This window comes from Aspergillus melleus (genome assembly GCF_016097325.1).
Source record: "Aspergillus melleus strain CBS 546.65 chromosome Unknown contig3, whole genome shotgun sequence".
Lineage (NCBI taxonomy): Eukaryota > Fungi > Ascomycota > Eurotiomycetes > Eurotiales > Aspergillaceae > Aspergillus > Aspergillus melleus.
In genome coordinates this window covers 1,805,482-1,825,424 of record NW_025763372.1, presented here as the reverse complement: position 1 = coordinate 1,825,424, position 19,943 = coordinate 1,805,482, and the positions used below count along the sequence as shown (strand labels likewise).

Here is a 19,943-nt window from a genome sequence, read left to right as displayed (position 1 = left end):
GAGTCCTGAATCATGAAGCAATGAAGGAATGCATACAAGTGTAAATGGACATCGTCTGGTGATAAGAAGTAGATAAGGGCCCACGTGACCAGCCCCGCCGCGATGGCCTGAAATTAATTAAGCAAATTAAAGATCGACCCCTCCTTTGGCGGAATCCTGACTCACGCCGCTTTCTCTTCCTGCACCACTCTCCACTTTGGCCACTTGTTTCCCTTGCTTGTCTCCTGATCTGACATTCCTGCGATTTCCAGAATGGCCGAAGAAACCGCACCGGCACCAACTGCCCGGGACCAGGACATCAATCCCTGGTCTGTTGACGGTGGGCAGGATGAGAACGGCGAAGCCATCTCGATCGATTACCTGGCCCTCTCTCAGTATGTGTTTCTACTCCCTTGATGTACCGGAGACTCTGCGACCAAGACACACACAGAGAGAAAGAAAAAGATGGCATCAACCGCTAACCGCGCCACTCTAGAAAATGGAACACCTCCACCATCGACCACGAGCTCCTGGAGCGATTCGAACGGGTGACCGGACACAAGCCGCACCGCTGGCTGCGACGAGGCCTGTTCTTCAGCCACCGCGACTTCGACAAGATCCTGACGCGCTATGAGCACGGCGAGCCCTTCTTCCTCTACACCGGCCGCGGGCCCAGCACCGGCAGTCTGCACCTGGGACACACCATCCCGCTGCAATTCACGAAATGGCTGCAGGATGTGTTCGACGTGCCGTTGGTCTTCATGTTGACGGACGATGAAAAGGCCCTGTTCAAGGACAGCATTGGCTTCGAGGAGGCCATGCACTACGCTATGGAGAATGCCCGCGACATCATTGCCCTCGGCTTCGACGTTAAGAAGACCTTCATCTATAGCGATCTGAAGTACATCTCGAACCATTTCCTCATGAACGCTTGGGAGTTCGGAAAGTTGGTTACTTTTAACCAGGTCCGTGGGGCGTTTGGTTTCAATGAAAGGTGGGACCATAAGCCTCCGTCTGTGAACAATGCCTGCTAAATCTCAATCTTAATAATATAGTACCAACATCGGCCGCATCTTCTTCCCCTCCGTCCAGTGCGTCGCCGCCTTCGCCACCTCCTACCCCGAGATCTGGTCCGACGAGCCCCAGGCCAACCGGAACCAGAAGATCGCCGACATCGCCTGCCTGATCCCCATGGGTATCGACCAGGATCCGTACTTCCGGCTGCTGCGCGACAACTCCCACCGCATGGCGTTCCCGTCGCCGAAGCCCGCGCTTATTCACTCGAAGTTCCTGACTGCGCTACAGGGCGCTGGCGGAAAGATGTCGTCGTCAAATCCCAACTCGGCTATTTTCATGGACGATACGGCGAAGCAGATCAAGGTAATATCGCCATCCCTTCCTCCTTTTCTCGGCGATGAAGATCAAAGTGCTGACCGATATATGAACATCTAGACCAAGATCAACAAATACGCCTTCAGCGGCGGTCAAGTCAGCGTCGAAGACCACCGCCGTCTCGGCGGAAACCCGGACGTCGACGTCTCCTACGTTTACCTGACCTACTTCGAAGAAGACGACGCCAAGCTCGAGGAGATCTACAAGTCCTACAAGAGCGGCGAGCTGCTCACCGGCGAACTGAAGAAGATGGCCATCGAAACCCTGCAGAAAAACGTGCTGGACTTCCAGGAGAAGCGCAAGTTGTCCACGGACGAGGTCCTGAACGAGTTCATGCGCCCCCGCAAGCTGGAATGGAAGGGTAACCCGAACCCGATCCCCAGACCTCCCAAGGAGTCATCTAAGGGGTCGAAGAAGGAGAAGAAGGAGGCCGCGAAGGAGTCTAAATAGACTTTTTTTCTCCTTAAGTTGTGCGAGCAAAAAGAAAAATAAACGAGATTTGGTCTGGACCATTTCTTTTCTTTTGAATACTATCTGTTCAGCGTTGAGAGAGCATATCATTTCATCCTTGATTGTTTAAACATAAAAGGAAGACATGAGCACGAAAAGATGCGAGTTCCAAAAAATCAGAGAACAAATATAATAAAAAATGGCTAAAAATAAAGCAATATATTAAATGAGGAATCAAAACTATAGATGAGTATCATATCGTAGCAACATAGCTCTCCCCTCCAAGAAGACAAATTCAATTTGTCCAAGCAGCATAGTCCACTCTCACACTGCACAAGAAATCAAGTATAGAAAACACTTCCTAACGTTTTGTTTTATGTATGTCATTTTGAGTAAGACTTACGAGTGAGTCGGCATCACCACGTTAGCCTTGGTGCTGATGGCATCCTCGCCTCTCCACAAACTCGTGACCGTCTTCTGTTGAGTGTAGAACTGCAATCCCGGCTTGCCGTAGAAGGTGTTGGCGCCACCGCCGGCAATACTCTTCTTGTTGCCGGTGAAGGAGAACATGGGCAGAGGCACGGGGATGGGGACGTTGATACCGACCTGACCGGCCTCGATGTCCTTCTGGAAGCGCGAGGCGGTGGGACCGGAGCGGGTGAAGATGGCGGCGCCGTTTCCGTACTCGTTGTTGTTGATCAGGTCGACGGCGTCTTCCAGGGTGGGGACGTTGAGGCAGACCAGCACGGGTCCGAAGATCTCTTCCTTATAGCACTTCATGTCGGGGGTGACGTTGGTAATGATGGTGGGGCCGACCTGTAGCAGACGGTTAGTCAATGGTGGCCTTTGCTTGGTGGTTGTCATGATTCCTCTCGAGTGAGAGGAGGGTGGGATAAACGTACAAAGTTGCCGTTGGGGTAGTTCTTGGGCTTGTAGCCTCGTCCGTCAAGGAGGATGGTGGCACCCTCTTCTTCGGCGCTGGCAATCAAGTCTTCGATGCGCTTCTTGCTCTCGGGGCTGATGACAGGGCCCAGATCGGCGCCCTCTTCGAATCCGCCGTTGACGTTCAGGGCCTTGGCGCGTTCGGCCATCTCAGGAAGCCAGTCCTTGGTCTCGTCGACCATCACGACGGTGGACAGGGCCATGCATCGCTGACCAGCGGCTCCGAACGCAGCGCCGACAATGGCGTTGAGGGTCTGGTTCTTGTTGCAGTCCGGAAGCACGGCGGCGTGGTTCTTTGCGCCGAGGTTCGCCTGCACACGCTTGCCATTGGCGGAGCCACGGGTGTAGATGTATTCACCCGCCTTGTTGCTGCCGACAAAGCTAATGGCCTTGATGGCAGGCTCATCCAGGATGAAATCGACGGTCTTGGCGGAACCGTGGACCAGGTTGATCACACCAGGAGGGAAGCCAGCCTCCCTGGCCAATTCGGCCAGGATCATGGCGGCACCGGGGTCCCGCTCTGAAGGCTTAAGGACGAGACAGTTTCCAGTCACTGTCGCAACAGGAATACACCAAAGGGGAATCATGGCGGGGAAGTCTGCGCGCGCGGGGGTAGAAGCGGTTAGTATCGGAGAAGTTCATAGTGGATCATCCACAGGGATTCCGGGGGTGGGGGCTTACTGAAGGGGCAGATGGCCGCGACAACTCCTAGAGGCTCTCGGTAACTTCTGGTCTCCATATCCTTAGCGACTTCGAGCACTTCGCCGGTGAGCTGAGTGGTGATGCCGCAGGCGGTTTCGGCCACCTGTAATCCGCGGAGAACGTCGCCCTTGGCATCGGCAAAGGTCTTGCCCTGCTCCAGGGTGATCGAGGAGGCCAATCGGTCCCAGTTAGCGCGGATCAAGCTGACAAACTTGAACATGATCTGTTGCCTGGCAATGACACTGGTTGCCCGCCAGGCCGGGAAGGCCCTCTCGGCCGACTCGACGGCTGCCCGCAGTTCCTCATCGGTGCTCTGAGGGACTCGGGTGACGAGGTTGTTGGTGGCAGGATCGTTCAAGTTAATCCATGTGGTAGCCTTGGACGAAACGAACTGGTTGTCGATGAAATTGGTGGTATCAATCGGGTTGGCAATGGTCTTGTGATCTGTCGGATATTCGGTGGCGGTAGTGGCCGCGGTAGTTGTTGCGGGGGCGAGTTGCTGGGCTGTAACGTGCAGTCTGCGCGTAGCAATCAAAGGGGAGGAGGAGGATGAGGACGAAGAGCGCTGAGCGGCCAGCACTGAAGAGGCCGATAGAGTGGAGGTCGTCGAAAGAGAGCGAGCTGAAGCCCGAGCAGGTGAAGCCAGCACCGTGCGGGGAGAAGCAGCGCGGAGAGCGGGGAGAGACCGGGCAAGGGATTGGCGGGCAGCAGCCATGGCGGGAGAATGGAAGGACTCGATGTGTGAACAAAGGAGAAAATATAAGGAACTATATCAATACGATGGAAGGAGGATAAGAATATAAGGGAAGGAAGAAAGGAGGAAGTGGCGGTCGAAGATGAAGCGGAGAGAGTTGGAGAGTCGCAGCGAAGGATCAATAAATAGGAAATTACCGCCCGTACGACACGCGTAATCCGGGGGGTTTATCGATACGCCGAACGGCCCTGATAACTCCCCTTTCGGCGCGGGGGACCAATCGTAGCCCGTGCATGGACCGGTTCCTGAGACCCGGATGCGGTAAATACCAATACCGGTACTGATATCGGAATCTCATGCCTTGTAGGTCAGGTACCTCCCTGTACCTCCCTATACTTCTCGTCTTTTGCCCAAAAAAAGAAGCCTTTACTAGGATATCATAACAGAGAAAAGCCTGTAGCTTGATTTAGCATTGGCTGTGTTGATTGAGAGTAAGAGTCTCTAGGTACTGCCTAGACAGGTAGAATGCCTGCCCTAATCCCTTGCATCGGCATCTTATCCGATCCTCTAAAGTGGGTAACTATAGATTCTCGCCGCAGTATCCGATTAATGACCTCTCAAAATCGCGAAATGGATGATCCCAAATTGAGACTGTGGAACTTCACATACTTGGTATTCCTATATATCAAAATACCAGCCCACCACCTAATTATCATTAGCACCGCCCGACATGCCAACCCAAGGAAGACCTACCGTCAACCACAATGTCTGCCCCATTCACGTAGCTGCCTCCAATATCACTGCATAACAACACCACCGGTCCGGTCAATTCCTGGGGCGAGCCCATTCTGCGCATGGGATTTCTCTCCGCCCAGCTCTGTCGCCACGCCTCCAAGTCGTCGCCCTCGTTAAGCACCGTATCCATGTATCCCGGGGAGATGGAGTTGACCCGGATCCCATACCGCGTCCACTCTGCGGCAAGACTGCGCCGCATATGTAGTACCGCTGCCTTGGAAACATTATACGCTACCTGTGGTTGAGGATAGTTCACCCGATGTCCGCTGATCGAAGCCACGAGGACGATCTTGCCTCCGCGGCCGCTAGCAATCATATGCCTGGGTTTCGGGAGGCGAATGAGTCTGTTTGCTTAGAGAGTAGTGTTATGAGACAATTGGCACTTACCGTCCGAATGCTTGCGCCGCGATCCAAGACCCCGTTGTATTTACATCCATCACGCGCCTCCATTGCTCTATGGCGAGGTCCTCCGCGTCGATGCAGTTTACCATCCCTGCGAAACAGCAGAGGATGTTGGTATCGCCCAGTTGGTCGCGGACCTGCTGAGCGGTTTCATTCATGCCCGCAGCGTCTGTGACATCACAGGCCTGGGTGATGATCTTCGCGGCAGGGAAGTCTCGTCGGAGTGTCTCGATCTCGGTGGCACTCTTCTGAAGACCCTGCGGGAGGTCAAGGAGTGCTATGCCGGACAGACCGTGTTCGAGAAGAGCGCGAGCAGATGCCAGGGCTAGGGCCCCGGCGCCTCCGGTGACTGGCTATTCGTTGGCCACGGGCTTGTAGGAAAGAGATCTTGTCTTGTGAAAACGGGATCAACGTACACGCTGCGTTTCCATTGACAGCGAACCTCATCGTCGCTCGTTGCCCCGGGGTGCTGGATTCGGGGAATGGAGCTGGCGGCGGAGTCAGCGTTGTGGTGGGATCATGCTGGCCAAGCTGAATCCATGGCATTTGCTTTTGTATCTGGGGAGTAGGAGGCAGAACGTCCTTTTGAAAGGTCATCGCGATTTGTTTAGAGAGATACTGGCTTATAAAGATGGAATCCAATGGCGGAATGACTTCCAGACAGACAGGCAGGCAAAGTTTGGTTTATCAATGCGGAGACCCTTCCTACCCCTCATTTCCGCAAAGACGTCAGTTCGTTTGCTTTCTTGTCAACTGACATCGTTAGACATTTGTGGCGGAGCGCAGTGTCCCGAAGGTACTGTCATGCCTTGCAAATCTAGGTATATTGGCGTTGCTCACTAACGTAGAATCGGAGGTTTGCACGCCGACCAGGAACCTCGACCACCAACGATCAAGCATAATCATTTGCCTAGCGGGCAACTATCTGACAATTAGTCTATTACATCGTAAGCACTAACCACGGCATACATTATGTTGGCTCTCCAGAAAGAAACCATCTACATGCACACAGGCATGAAGCTGCCGTGTACATCTACGATTTCGCTTGAGCTCAAACGCCTCTCTTCCACGGGTCCAGGAAGGTGACAGCATGGCCCAGCAGCTCCGATCATACATCAGAATACCTATGGTCATCGAGGTGCATTAGAATGGAACGCAATAATCAAGGGACCGCCGGTAGACTCATGGGATTGAATGTTACCAAGGTTCTCCACCATCTCTATGGACGAACACTCCTGCCTCGACATTCACAAGATGACTTATCTGTCATCGATAGCCCGTTAGCAAGAAGGACCGAAGAAAGGGTCGCAGGAAAACAGATATGAACGAATAAGGAGACAACCGGTCTGTCACATAGACCACAACATAAGAACACCCGGAATCACGTTGCGGCCATAACTCCGCCGCTTTGCTTTTAATATCCTTCGTCATCACCCTGCTGGTAGACATGTCTGGTCCTCGAAGGGTCTTTGCGCATCTGTTGGCCGGACCCGGTGAATCCGACTACGAAATTATCCGGTCAGTATGTAGTTTCGAAGATGGATAGCTTTCACACCAAGAGAGGGTAGAGAAACCATACCTCGGGCATTGACGCTGTCACCGGTCCGGAACATGCTTTCCTTCCGGCCCAGTTTACCCTTGCTGGCGAAATCCTTCCATTTGTTTTTACCTGCCTCTAACTCCCGGGTCGCCTTGACCTTGCGAGGCACCTTGGAAGGACGCGCCGGCCCGTCGCCAACCTTGCTCGGCTCCTTGCGCGCCTGGTTGGCCAAGGCGGGGTTGATGTCCGCCGCCGCCGAGATCACGCTCGAATTTGGAGGCTGAGGGGTGGGTGACTGGGATGCGGAATTGCCTGAGTTTCCATCAGCCTTGCGCTTGCGCGAGTCATTGCCGGAAACGGGTCGGATATCCTTGGCAGTTAAAGATTCCACCGTGCTGTATGATTTGAAAGAAACTAGGTAAACAGGATTGCTAGACGAGCCGGTAATGGATGTGATTCGGGCAGGGTAGAAGGAATTGTCGCCCGAAACCCATCGAGCGAGAACATGTTCGTTGACGGAGAACGAGACGGGGGCCGACGATTCGTCCGCTTCGACCGTTGGTTTGCGATAACCCGATTGCGAAGGTGCCTGGGATTCTCGGAAGCCCTTCTCTTTGACCGGGGGAGACGGTCTGGATGATGGCGGAGCGGCCGGTTTGAGTTCGGAGATGGAGGTTTCGGTGAGGTTTATAAGTTCTTCCAGCTCAGCTTTGAGACTTTGTAATTCCGTGTTATCTGGGTCTACCTGCAAACTCGATTGGACGGTTTCAAGCTGAAACAGAGCACGGTTAGAATAGGATGGGAGGCGTGACCGGCGACTCGGCGAGTGAACTAACCTGAAGCTTGAATTCCTTGACCTCGGCCTCCAAGGCTGCTACGTCCGCCATGACTGAATGGGACTAGGTTCGGGACGAATTAAGAAAGACAAAAGGTTAGAGTGAATGCAACGGAACAGGAGACAAGTACCGAGATCGGGGTAAAAACGTGGGGTGGGTTCAACAAGTGAAAGAGCAGAGATCGGGGAGCGCCAGAAAAGAGTTGAGACGAGACGGTCGGGATAAGATATGGCGCGCGCACGTGCCGGCTGCGGTCGGGCGAGACTGCATCACGTGACACACACCTTCCCCGAGATGATCGTCCGCCGTCCTTCCCGACGCGTCTTTCTTCCTTTCTTCCTGTCTTATCTGAATCTGTTATCTAGGGAGTGCTCCGTACGGATACAGTCGACCCTCCTGAATACATAGTTACTCCGTACGACTCAAAGACCCCGCAAGGTTGCGTGTGCATGCTGATAGGTATCACCATTTGTCCTCATTTTGATTGAGCAGGCTCAATCTCTTGTCTCTCCAGGTTCCATGGACCCCAAGGACTAGCCGCACCCAATCGAGGGACCGCCCAACGGGTGGGCGGGATCAGCGCCTAGTCTGGACGGTTAACGCTATGCAAATGCGAGTCCGGACGAAAGACGATCGTCACGTCACTCGGGACACGGTCTTATTGGACACAACGGTTGACCAGCTATCAGCATTTGCCACCAGGGAAAACTTGGTATTATCTGGGATCGGAGGGTGCTTTGGCAGAGAGTGAGATCCAGAACCCTGTCGGACGTAGGGATTTGGAACTTGGGATACGGCAGCCTAAGATATCCGCTCCGTGTCCGGGGAGAACTCGTATCAATCACCGGATCCATGGATGATATTGAGAACGCTTGTGACGCTTGACTTTCTGCGCTTTCGAGATACCGAATTTCCATTGCGGTTTATGTTCTCCACCATTTTTTTTTGTTATTATTTTTTTCACAAAAAAAAAAAATCTCTCATCTACGGGGTAACGTGATAAGGGAGTCCATTAAATCCGAATCATCCGAGTCCGATGGCCGGAGCGGGGAATACGTCAGATGCAGAGGACCTGCCGGTATGTCGCAAAGTACGGAGTACCTAGGTTGCATGGATTGAACTTCATACTATTACCATGAGCATTCAACTCAGTACATAACTTAACTAGTTAGTAGTTACTTAAAGTAGTCATCATCTGGCAGCCTACGGTGTACTCCGTATTTCTGCCTGGCGTCAGATCTGGAGCAGCGTACTATTCGGGCTTAGAGCGTGGAAAGTGGCAGAACGTCGGAGGCGCGACGTTCCATTGCCGGCCTGGCCTGATTTCTAAGCATTTTGCGTGCAGTTTCTTCCCTTAAGGCGGCAGTCCGTCGCGGCCCTCGGTCATTGGCAGTGCCGCCTGCCCCACGCGGGTGGAAGCCAATGGCCACACTCAAAAGCCCTCGCCGCTTTGACCCGACTGCCCACCGCCCACGGAAAGTAAGAGTCACCGCCGTTCGCCCCCTCAGGCATGCATCCCGTTTCATTCAATCCCATCCAGTTCGTTCATTTCATTCCTGCAACTCTTCCACCTCGATCGAAAGACCCGTCGGGATTTGCCTCGTGGTTGGTTCATTCGTCAGTCTTCATCCTGCCTTCTTTCTTTCTACTTCGCATTTTCCTTTCCTCAGTCATCTCTTCTTACCATCCTCGTTCTCTCCTTTTGCCTTCTTCAATACACCTCGTTCCTCTCGCCTCCCACCTCTCTCGCCTACGCCTTTCCCCCCCTCCCTAATTGGCCTGAAGACCCTGTCCGTCCCCATAGGCTGCTGCTGCCGCTCTCGCAAGCCTCCCTGCAGTGTCTGCCCCATATCTCTCCATCCGGAAACCCCTCCTCAACTCCGGCTCTTCATCGTCGACCAACGGGCACCTGTCCCCTCTTCCTCTCCTGGATTTTAATCTAGCCAACTATTAGTCTACGAGACCTTGTTGTGGTCTTCTGGGCAGTTTCAAGCAATTGATTTAGCTCGTTTCTTTTTCTTGCTGGAGCCTCCCCTCCCTCGAGTTTTCCTCGCTCGCCATCTCTAAGCCTACGTCGGAATACGAGTTTTCGATATCGATTGAAAGGGCACACAACCTTTCCCCTCTCGGCTTGGTTTTCTGGACTATTATTTCCTTGCAATCGTTGCCCGCGGAAGGATTTCGCCAAGAAATACACCGTGTGTTCAGTTGGGCTTGGGTTTTATCGTTCATCCAACAAAAACACCTCACCCAACCTTGAACTACCTTACTTTGTCTCGCTTCAATCCGACTTCTCACCCTCACTTCATCGGTGATTTATATCGATACAAGAAACGGGCGGGAAGCCCGGCCCTTTCATCTCACCGATAAAACAGCTAAGTTCGCTTTTTGCTTAGCCGGACCAACAACCCCGCTACTTTCAGTCTTATCCCCTCCTCTCTCCTTCAAACCCTCAAACCACTTTTCTATCGTCAATCTTGCCGAAATGGCCGATTACAACTCTCTTTACCAGCAAGGCCTGTACCTCTCTCCTGGTCAACAGGACCTTCTCCTCGCTGCTCTTTCGTCCAACAACCATTCTCAGAAACAGCAGAACACCCCGCAAAATTCCAAGTCGAAGAACGACCCTGAGCACACTCCGGGGCGTACATCCTCCGGAAGCTACAGCGCCTCCCCCGGGTTTGACCGCTCCCAGAACTCCGGTAACCTGGGCTATGACGAGAGCCCTTTCCTTGACTTCAACCCTGACCTTGACTTTGATTTCCAAGGCTCTGAAAGCTTGATTGGAGATCTCCCAGGCGGTTTTCCGTCTGATGATCCTGAAGTTGGAGAGAAGAGGAAGGATCTAGAAGGACGCTCGGACAATGAAAATGAGGACTCTGGCAAGAAGCGAAGGGAGAGCGATGATAAAACAGCCAAAAAGCCAGGGCGGAAGCCACTGACCTCCGAACCCACTTCTGTACGCTTCTCTTCCTCCCCCCTGCAGAGCACGATAGTTTCGTGTTACTAACATATCTTACAGAAGCGCAAGGCCCAGAATCGCGCAGCTCAGCGGGCGTTCCGTGAGCGCAAGGAAAAACATCTGAAGGACCTAGAGACTAAAGTGGATGAATTGCAGAAAGCCTCAGACGATGCGAACCAGGAAAATGGCCTGCTTCGTGCTCAGGTGGAGCGTCTGCAGGTTGAACTCCGAGAGTATCGTAAGCGTCTCTCGTGGGTGACAACTGGAAGCGGGATTTCTGCCATCAACGCAATTCCAAGCGCCTACCCCAACAAAGGATCATCTGGAATCCAAAACCACGATTTCATGTTCGATTTCCCTAAGTTCGGAGACCTACCCGCCTCGCACATCTTCAACAACGGACACTTGTCCAAATCCAACAACCAAAACAAGTCCAAAGATGATCAGCATGCGCCGCAGCGGAATGACTCTTATGTCCCTGGCGTTTTGAATCGGGACTCTCTCCGTTCAGCAAACGGCCAAGCTTCTGCCAAGCCCGCCAATTCTCCAACCGTTGCGTCGGAATCAGCCGGCGCGACTCCCACCTCCACGAATGGTTCATCCCGAGGCCAGGCTCCTAAGTATTCTTCCGCTTACAATACCAAGCAGTCGGGATCTTCGCTTGGTGCATCGAACTCAGACTCCCCTTCGTCATCTTCCGACTCACATCAGAGCCAGCTGTTGTCTTCTAGTGGAACCTCCCCCGAGCCTTCCACACACTCGCCAGCAAACAAGACCCACGATGATGGGCACCACTGCACTTATAGTACAATCGACGGTGAAGAGTCGTTCTGCGCTCAGCTTGGTATGGCTTGTGGCAACATTAGAAATCCAATCCCAGCCGTGAGACATAACAGCGAAAGTGCATCGAATACTCCCGGGCAGACGGCCCCCGCCGAGGCGCAGCCAGATGATTCCGATAATAACCTTGGACTTGATTTCCTGGCCCAGCAGAATGGCGGCCAATTTGACCCCGTGCTATTTGGGGACTGGCGTGAGCCCCAAGATGCGATCCTTTCCCAGGATTTTGGCACCTTCTTTGACGATGCCTTCCCTCTGCCCGACTTGGGAAGCCCATCTCACAACTTCAACGAGGTGACCAACCAGCAGCCACAGCACACGCAGCAGCCGCAGCAGGTGCCCAAGAAAGACCTACTCGCTTCTATCGATCAGAAATTGGACGAGGAGGAAATGGTACCCGGCGAGGACAAGTCTCAGATGCTGTCCTGCACCAAGATATGGTGTGTATCATCCTTCCCATTTGTTGTTTCGCGAAGAGTGTACTGACCTAGCCATCACAGGGATCGTTTGCAGTCTATGGAGAGATTCCGCAACGGCGAGATTGATGTCGACAACCTTTGCTCTGAACTGCGTACCAAAGCTCGGTGCTCTGAGGGAGGCGTCGTCGTCAATCAAAAGGACGTTGACGATATCATGGGACGTGCTCACTAGCACATGTCTCTTTATCATAGTCTCCCTTGTCTTTAAGTTCTGATACCCCCTACTCTACGATACGATACCGCACTTGATGTCATGACGAGCATAAGATGGAAACGGAAAAATGGAACAACAGTCATCATTTTGAAAACATGATCAAATCTATCCGTTCTTTCTGAAAATCACCATTTTGATATATCCGGCGTACCTGTTTAGTCGTCTTTCAACTTTCAGTCTCCTCGCTCTCGTTCTCACCCTCTCTTGCGCACTCTTTTCTTCTATTTACACTTGAGTTGAATGGGAGGCACCCCTGGTCAAACCTCATTTCCCTTCGAATTGGAAGGGATGTACATCAATGTCTCTTCGATCGTGGGCATGTTTATGCTGTTGGTTATGTCACCTTTTACTTGAAAGCCCTACACTGGCGGCGACCTCAAGGAGCGGCGCTTTGGACTGGGCGCAGTTTGCGTTTTGATGGAACTGGAGCCGGAGCCCGACCTGGAGCTTGAAGGAGTTCACATTTCTGATTCATCTGGTTTGTTTATATTGAGGGTATAGCACGGACTTTCTTGCAGAACATAATTTTGGAATGTACTTGTGATATTTCTAGTTCTGTCTAACTATGCCAAATAGTAAAGGTATTACGTATGATATCAGTGTCTAGTCTTTGATCAATCGACTTAATGCATGATTTGTTATTTTATTTCTCAACGCGATATCTACAGTAGGTGCTTGATAACCGAGCTCCAACAATAAATTCACATAACGCATCAAAATCTCGACCAAGGGTTCCATACCATCTCCCGTTATGTGAATGGCCAGCAAGCTAGGCGTTAACCTAATCTAGGCATTTACAAATCGGGAGGTATCTTTGTCTTGTTCCACAAACTACCCTGATATCACGATGATCGTTGTTCCTCTTTGCGATCGTCATCAGCGCGCAAGGTGAGCGCGAGCAGGATAGGTCCAAGCTCGGCCATATGCCTCTCATTCTGGATACTGAACGGGCCAACTTCATACATGGTTAGAAAGGAGAGTGGGTCCGTAGCAGTAGCGGTGCCCTGGAGGTACTTGAGGTACTGGTCATCATATTCAGCAAAGATGAGCCAAATCTCGTGCCGATCCTGCGACACGTGAAAGCGCCTGGTTCCCCGGATTAGTATGATCCAATGTCAAGTACTTAGTCAAGGAAAGGTTACTAGCTCTAAACGCACCGAAAAGAACGATTTGGCGGCGTATACGGAAACTCCTTCAGCCAGGCGGCCATCTGGGCGCTTTCCTGGATGCGGATCTCGGTTTGCTTGTTAATGCGTAGAGGGGCCTTCACCTCTACTAGGCCTCGCACGTCTTTGGACTCCTTGCCCCGGAGGTAGCCGTCAGTCCTGGCTTCGTATTTGGTGTTTGCGAACTCGGCATGGAAGGGCTTTCGGTGAATGGTCCAGGAGCTCGAAAGCGATGGGAAGTGAGCCGTGAGGGCCTTCAAGAAATTGAGTGGCAACGTTGACCACTTGCTCGTCGTCAATTTTGGGGTACATTTTATTCCTGATCTCCCGGGGACCGAGGGATTCCGCTGTCAGAGGCGCTGGGTCTTTGAAAGGATCGTCCTCCTCGAGGTTATCTGGCGTAAAGGGCGTCCGATCGTCGAGTGTGAGGCCTTCCAGGGAGATTGACGAAGACTTGGTCGGGGTCTGGTTTTGCTCTTCGCGCTTCTTGAGAATCTGTTGACGAGTACGGTTCGAGACTGGCGACATGATGACATCGTCTGAGATCTCATCGCTCTCCACTTTGGCCGCTTCGAGCTGAGAGATCTTCGCTAGGAAGAAGTTCCCCTCGCCCATCGGTTTCCTGCCCGTGAAGCTCTTGAGGTAAACCTTCCAGGAGTGATACGAGTTGAGCATGTCTCGTGCGGGTTTCATCCACTCGTCTAGGTCGAACTGCTTGGGAGTGAAACTGCTGAGTTTGACCGGTTTCCATAGAACTCGGAGCAGTAGACAGTGCCGCAGCTTCATTTTGGAAGCCGACGGTAGTTGTTCATCATGTATCTGCTTGTCAGAGATGCCAGCTGCTGCCACCATGGTTTCCCAGTTTTTGGGAGTCGAGGGAAGCTTTACCGCCGACTCTGACATTTTGTGGAGACAAGCAGTGATAGGATTGTGAGGGAGGCTTTAGGATGTTAGATCCGGTAGTTTATGGGATAAGATCTGTGTCTGTAGTAGTGCTCTTCTGTAGATGAAATCAACTCGGAAGGCGTGTGAAGATAGGATTGAAGATCCCCTGGATGAGTCTACGAAGAAGATCAAGATGACCTACGATTCCATAATATCATAGAGCATTGTGACGGCAGGCTTGTGAATGGAATCCGCTTGGCGTCGAGGCTAGTGAATAAAGGCCAGGGAAGGTACTGCGCCGCCGCTGGGATCCATCCAATCCGGAGGTGCTCCAGGCAATCATAATGAAATTTGCCGCCAGTGAATGTATCACGAAGAGGAGAAGATGCTGTCTGTGCGCTTCTCTCTGGGTCTGGACTGTGGTGGGATGGAGCAAGATGGTAGGCGGGAGGGTTGGCGGGCGGTACCTGAAGGCAAAGCACCTCCCCCGTCGTTGCCCCGGAGCCCCCCATTATTTATTCAACATCCTCCCTCCCTCATGTTTACTCCGTACTTCCAAGAACCCCCACCATCCACCCTCCACTCGCACTTCTTTCATCCCTGAATCTCTAGAGAAAGGCTTATGCTAAGCCCTGCCAACATGGTGGAAAGCAAAGAACATCAATCTCGTCGACGCGCTGTTGAGGCCGTCGCGGATACCATTTCGAATCTTCGGGAGGCCCAATATGCGCACAAAGACCTTGATCACCTCCCCATCCAGATCCTTCCAATGCCCCTGTCGAACGACGGGGACCCCTTATTTCAGTCTGAATACTTCCAGCCCTGCCGAAAATTGCTCCAGGACCCCAGTGAGGAAATCGAATACCCGGCTCACAATCCGCACCACCCACTTTCAACACCGATGAGCGAAGCTTCGGATATATGGCAGTTCCTCACCAACTACCTCGACGATGCCATGCATCAAGGCTGGGTGGGCAAGTTCGATTCCCCAAGACAGTATGTTCCCAAGTCCCCCCTAAATCAAGTCCCACGATGCCAACGCAAGAATAACAACAGACTGATGATTCCCCGCAGGCCTGGAGATTTTCGCACCCCTCTTTGGGAGTACGAGCTTGAGAACGCCATCGACTGACGCGCTGCCGGCATCCGCGAAATCCAAGGCAGGTCTCAGATCAGATGTATGGTTCTTGAAAGCGTCAACGGAGACGACGACCAGATCACCCGCGGCGAGATCCTGAGTATCTGTCGGATTATGATCAGATGCCTCCGCGCGAAAAGCTATCTTGCTTATAAAGTCATTCCGGTGAGTGCTGTCGTTCTTTTCTTGGCCTCTTTTCAGATGCCACGGGCTAACCTCTCCAAGGTCCTACTCATCTCCTTCATGGGACCTCGACATGCTCGCATCCTCCTGGCTCATCACAATGGTACCGACCTGGTCGTTCGTCAATCCAAGCTTCTTGATTTCAGGGAGAAAAATGTCCCGGCCTTCAAGATCTTGCTCCGATGGTGGTGCTCGTCTGGGACTGGGGATACCATCATTGGATGAAAGGAACTTGGCACTTCCCTGATACCGTCCTTTGTCAAGGTTCTCGTTTCTTTCATGTCTTCGGTTATGGCTGGCTCGGTCGGTGTTTGATTTGGTCTGGGTTTAGGTTTATCTAATGAATGGGGTGGGTTTATTTGGCGTTTTCAATGCACAGGGAGGGACTTTATTTACTCTTTCGTACATAACAAGGACTATGTACACCTTACGTTTCTCACGATGGATTGGAGTTCAGGACATGCTTGCAAGCCTCATGTGAATCATCAGACTCTAGAGATACCAAACATTGCGTTTATTTGAATAAAATCATCATATTATCAGACCACATCACCCAACTAAGAGACACTACGTTCAGGAACAAAAGACAGGAGCAATATGAAGCTTACAAGGGTATCGATATTGGTGCGATCCAGGTAAAGAAAAGAAGAAAAAAGGAGAAAAAACAGGGTTAGAATACAGAAAGACAGTCCGCTCAGTTCCCCTTTTTTTGATCTTTTTTTTGTCGATTTGTAGATCTTCTTCCTTCGTACATCACCAATAATACACACCAAGGCACGCTTTTTCGCTCTCTTCTTTTTTTCCTTCTTCACATTAAATGATAATGCTGATGATGTTCCCTTCTTGGCTTTCCACCCTGTACTGCAACGGTGACTCTTGGTAGTAGAAAAGATAAATCATCCTAGCGGGATCCATCCGAAGACGAGGGTCTACTAGGTCAAAGAAATGAATAACATCTCGCTCAGATGGGGGCACAGAGGGCAAGAAAAAGGAAGGGTAGAAAACACTGATTTTGCAAGTATCACAAGAATAGAAATTAAGTGATTAATTGGAACAAAATGTGGGAAATCCGGCGAGTGTTATCAAGAGAAAGAAGGGACGAAGAGGAAGAGGAATGAACAAGGTGGAAAATGAGACGGCCGAGAAAAGAAAATGTTTCGACAGAAAAAAAAGTGGAAGATAAAGAAGAAAATCAACAATAAAGGGAATTCAAAACGCAGGCAGAAAACACACAAGTCAAATAAACAACAGGCTATCCATTGATCACATCAAACCGTTCAAGCATCACCGCCCGAAGGTGCCGGCTTGTCGCCTGAAGGGGTCGATGTCGGGGCTGGAGAATCTGTCGCTCCCTTGCTGAATGCGCCGCGGCCGCCTCGTCCACCTCGTCCGCCACGGTCACCGCGGCCTCGGCCTCGTCCGAATCCACCACGTCCTCGTCCCGTTTCGCTGTCACTGGCACCGCCGCTCTGGTATCCGCGCTGGGAGGTGTTTCCACCGCGGTTGCTGCTCTGCCACGTACCGGCGTTGCCCCGGTGGCTACCGCGGTCTTCAAAGTACTTGATGTTGGGCTTGCGGGGCTGGCCAGGGGGCGAGGGCTTCTTGTGCTCGACGGGCTGGCGGTCGAGAGCGGCCTTGGCCTCTTCGACAGTTGTGAACATCACGACGTGGTTGAACTTGCCCCATTTCTCGACCTTGACCATCTTCGACTTGTCTTCCTCGGGGAAAAGATCGCGCACAGCCTGCTCGTTGTCCACGTTCGACACGAACAGGCCGTTGCTCTGCTTCTTCTCAGGCTTGGGCAGAGGAGACTCGGAGGGTTTCTCGGGCTGAGCACTGCCGTTGGCCTCCGAAACCGAGGTCTTCTCGGGCGAGACAGGAGCGGGCAGCTGGGACTGAGCACCGGCGCCAGCGGGCTGGGGGGTAGCGGGCTTGGGGATCACGGGGGCCGGCGAGGTACGAGCGGGGGCGGCGGTCGGGCCCTTGGCTGGCGCCTGGGGCTGGGCGGGAGCTCCGGGGCGGACAGTGGCGGGCGGAGCCTGGTTGAACTGGGGTGCAGCCGGTCCGGTCGCACGAGTCGCCGGGGAGGTCACGCCACCGGGAGGTCCAGCAGGCACGGGGGCGCCAGCTTGACCACCGGGCCCTCCAGCAGCCTGGGGCTTTCCGGTCCGATGCGCAAAGTTGAAACCCTGGGCGCGCATCTCCGTGGCGATGCGGCCAGCCTCAACCTCAAGAACCAAGAAGCCAAATGCGGCATCAGCCAGGTTGAAGTTCCACATGTTCTTGAAGGCGCTCTCATCAACCTGGCCGGCGGCGTTTCCTGGTCCAGCGGGTCCGCCAAAGGGGTTTCCACCGTTGGCGACGGTGGGCATCTGGTTTACCACGTTGAGAGCGTTGTCCAACAAAGTCTTCTGGGCCTCGTTGGAAGAGATGGCGGCCTCAACCTCACCCCGAACCGTCTCCCAGACGTCATTGAAAGAGGCCTTCGAGGCAGCCAGCTTGCCGCGATAATGGTCGAGCGAAGGGTTCACGGAGAACTCGTTGTAGGACGAACCGTAGCGGAAGTGCAGACCGGCAGAGATCGAGAAGTCGGCCTTGAGGGTCACGGAGAGTTGGTTTAGCATACCCTCCCGAGCGGGTGATGCATGTGTGACGAAGATGCGGGTTTCCGACGGGTCGTACACACGGTTCGCGGTGTCTATCAGCTCGCCCATTTGTAGCAAAGTCGTCCACATGGTACCTTGTCCACCGGCGATGGTGGTCTTGCCCTCACCGTTGTCAAACAGTTTGTGCATCACCACGGCACCTCCCAATCCCAGCAGACGCAGCTTGACACCACCAACATCCAGCAACCGCGAATTGGCCTCATCAATTATGTGCAGCTTGTCCACCTTGTATTCTCCGGAACGGAACTTCTCCAATACCCGAACGTCTTCACAGGCACCCCAAACGGTGTAAACAGGAACATCGAGCGTAATCCGCCTATCGAGCAACATCGGAAGTTCTGAGAGGGGTAGCTGGTCAGGGGTGAATCGCTGCTTAATCGACTGCGAAGGCGGGGTCTGAGCAATGGTCCGCTTCACGTTTTCAGGAAGCAACGGAGAGTATTGGGCCACATGCTTAAGAGTCCTATTGTTTACAAGTTCGCTCATTAGCACACCCAATTACATCGCAACCAAGGAAAGAAAAGAAAAGAAATACACCTCCATGGTGCCCATTGAGCCAAAGATATATAAAAATGGAGAAAACAGAAAGTCCAAAACAATTGTCACTCACTTGTCTGCAATTCGCTCCAGCGAGGTGTCATCGTAGAAGCCAAAGTCACCGGTGTGGATAATGTGGTCGGCACGGGCCTGCTTGGCCAACTCATTCAAAGACCTCAAGTTCCCTGCGTAACACAAAAAAAGGGAAAAAAGCAACATTGTCAGCCACATATATCCATTCGCCGCGACATCTTGGTTGAACGTGCGCCAGGAAACCTACCTCGAACATCGGCAATGCAGAGGACTCTGACAGGGCCGTTCTGGATGATTCGACCGTTGTTCGGAAGAAGAGGGGCGGCCCCGGGAACAGGACCAGTGGCACCGTTGGGGAGAGGATAGCCTTGGGGACCGAAGCTGTGCGGAGGACGGGGCTAGAGGGCGGGCATCGAAGCATTAGCGAAAGAGTCCTCTCCTGGCGCGTGCGGAGGGGTGGCAGAACGCGTGGCCGAGGTGGCCATGACGTTGGCCAGGTAGCTTGAGAGAAAAGAGTGACGGGGAACTGAGAGGACGAGAGGACATACGGAAGCCATGAGTTATGATCTAATTCAACCGGGGGGGAAGACAAGAGGTGAGAAGGTCGACGATGGCGATGAAACCGGCAAAGAGAACAAAGGAAGATAGGGAGAGGGAAATCAAAAGGACAAGGAAGCGGGAAAAGAAGAGAAGAAGAAGGGAAGAAATGTAGCAAGAAGCTAAACAAGCGGCGGTTTGGATGCTGCGAAAGAGAGGAAGAGAGAGCGAGAGCGAGCGAGAGAGAGAGAGAGAGAGAAACAAGTCGGCCACTCAGCGTCGCTTATGTAAGCACCAGGGGCAACCAGCGAGAAACACAAGAAACAAAAAGAAAGCAAGGGACTATTTTCACTTCTGGAGAGTCAATTGCTTGCTTGCCAGGTGTCCCGCAGGTTCTTGAATGTCAATTTCCAGAGTAAAGGGCCCTTGAAGCCGTTGGTGCCTGGCTGGAAAGACGCAACCACGTGTTGGGAGACATCATGGATCCTCTTCACCGCGACCCGATTCATGTATGTAGCTTGACATATCATGCAATCAGCACAGCTCCAATGCCGGGTGATTGGTACGGTGG

The 19,943-nt window shown here is 52.8% G+C and overlaps 8 protein-coding genes across 8 annotated transcripts; 3 read left to right on the top strand and 5 right to left on the bottom strand.

Moving 5' to 3' along the window:
* Positions 1–252: 252 nt before the first annotated feature.
* WRS1 (tryptophan--tRNA ligase WRS1) lies at positions 253–1,821 on the top strand (the record flags this gene model as incomplete). Its single annotated transcript, XM_046087350.1, has 4 exons — positions 253–374; positions 476–973; positions 1,035–1,359; positions 1,432–1,821. 4 exons carry the CDS (start codon positions 253–255, stop codon positions 1,819–1,821), a joined length of 1,335 nt encoding a protein of 444 aa, XP_045943317.1.
* Positions 1,822–2,220: 399 nt separating this feature from the next.
* On the bottom strand, positions 2,221–4,180 carry ALD6_1 (CoA-acylating methylmalonate-semialdehyde dehydrogenase; the record flags this gene model as incomplete). Its single annotated transcript, XM_046087349.1, has 3 exons — positions 2,221–2,637; positions 2,724–3,361; positions 3,445–4,180. The coding sequence occupies 3 exons, from the start codon at positions 4,178–4,180 to the stop codon at positions 2,221–2,223; spliced, it is 1,791 nt and encodes a 596-aa protein (XP_045943316.1).
* Positions 4,181–4,844: 664 nt separating this feature from the next.
* LDX57_005663 (oxidoreductase, short chain dehydrogenase/reductase family) lies at positions 4,845–5,953 on the bottom strand (the record flags this gene model as incomplete). Its single annotated transcript, XM_046087348.1, has 4 exons — positions 4,845–4,864; positions 4,913–5,274; positions 5,342–5,705; positions 5,773–5,953. The coding sequence occupies 4 exons, from the start codon at positions 5,951–5,953 to the stop codon at positions 4,845–4,847; spliced, it is 927 nt and encodes a 308-aa protein (XP_045943315.1).
* An 817-nt stretch (positions 5,954–6,770) lies between these two features.
* LDX57_005662 (uncharacterized protein) lies at positions 6,771–7,783 on the bottom strand (the record flags this gene model as incomplete). The annotated part of the gene is made up of 3 exons (XM_046087347.1): positions 6,771–6,859; positions 6,936–7,668; positions 7,733–7,783. 3 exons carry the CDS (start codon positions 7,781–7,783, stop codon positions 6,771–6,773), a joined length of 873 nt encoding a protein of 290 aa, XP_045943314.1.
* A 2,434-nt stretch (positions 7,784–10,217) lies between these two features.
* Positions 10,218–12,185, top strand: yap1 (putative bZIP transcription factor AP-1/Yap1; the record flags this gene model as incomplete). The annotated part of the gene is made up of 3 exons (XM_046087346.1): positions 10,218–10,691; positions 10,755–11,974; positions 12,035–12,185. 3 exons carry the CDS (start codon positions 10,218–10,220, stop codon positions 12,183–12,185), a joined length of 1,845 nt encoding a protein of 614 aa, XP_045943313.1.
* A 1,361-nt stretch (positions 12,186–13,546) lies between these two features.
* On the bottom strand, positions 13,547–14,296 carry LDX57_005660 (uncharacterized protein; the record flags this gene model as incomplete). Its single annotated transcript, XM_046087345.1, has 1 exon — positions 13,547–14,296. The coding sequence occupies one exon, from the start codon at positions 14,294–14,296 to the stop codon at positions 13,547–13,549; it is 750 nt and encodes a 249-aa protein (XP_045943312.1).
* A 622-nt stretch (positions 14,297–14,918) lies between these two features.
* On the top strand, positions 14,919–15,824 carry LDX57_005659 (uncharacterized protein; the record flags this gene model as incomplete). Its single annotated transcript, XM_046087344.1, has 3 exons — positions 14,919–15,274; positions 15,473–15,581; positions 15,642–15,824. The coding sequence occupies 3 exons, from the start codon at positions 14,919–14,921 to the stop codon at positions 15,822–15,824; spliced, it is 648 nt and encodes a 215-aa protein (XP_045943311.1).
* A 1,052-nt stretch (positions 15,825–16,876) lies between these two features.
* LDX57_005658 (uncharacterized protein) lies at positions 16,877–19,392 on the bottom strand (the record flags this gene model as incomplete). The annotated part of the gene is made up of 4 exons (XM_046087343.1): positions 16,877–18,728; positions 18,876–18,987; positions 19,083–19,233; positions 19,384–19,392. 4 exons carry the CDS (start codon positions 19,390–19,392, stop codon positions 16,877–16,879), a joined length of 2,124 nt encoding a protein of 707 aa, XP_045943310.1.
* Positions 19,393–19,943: the final 551 nt, after the last annotated feature.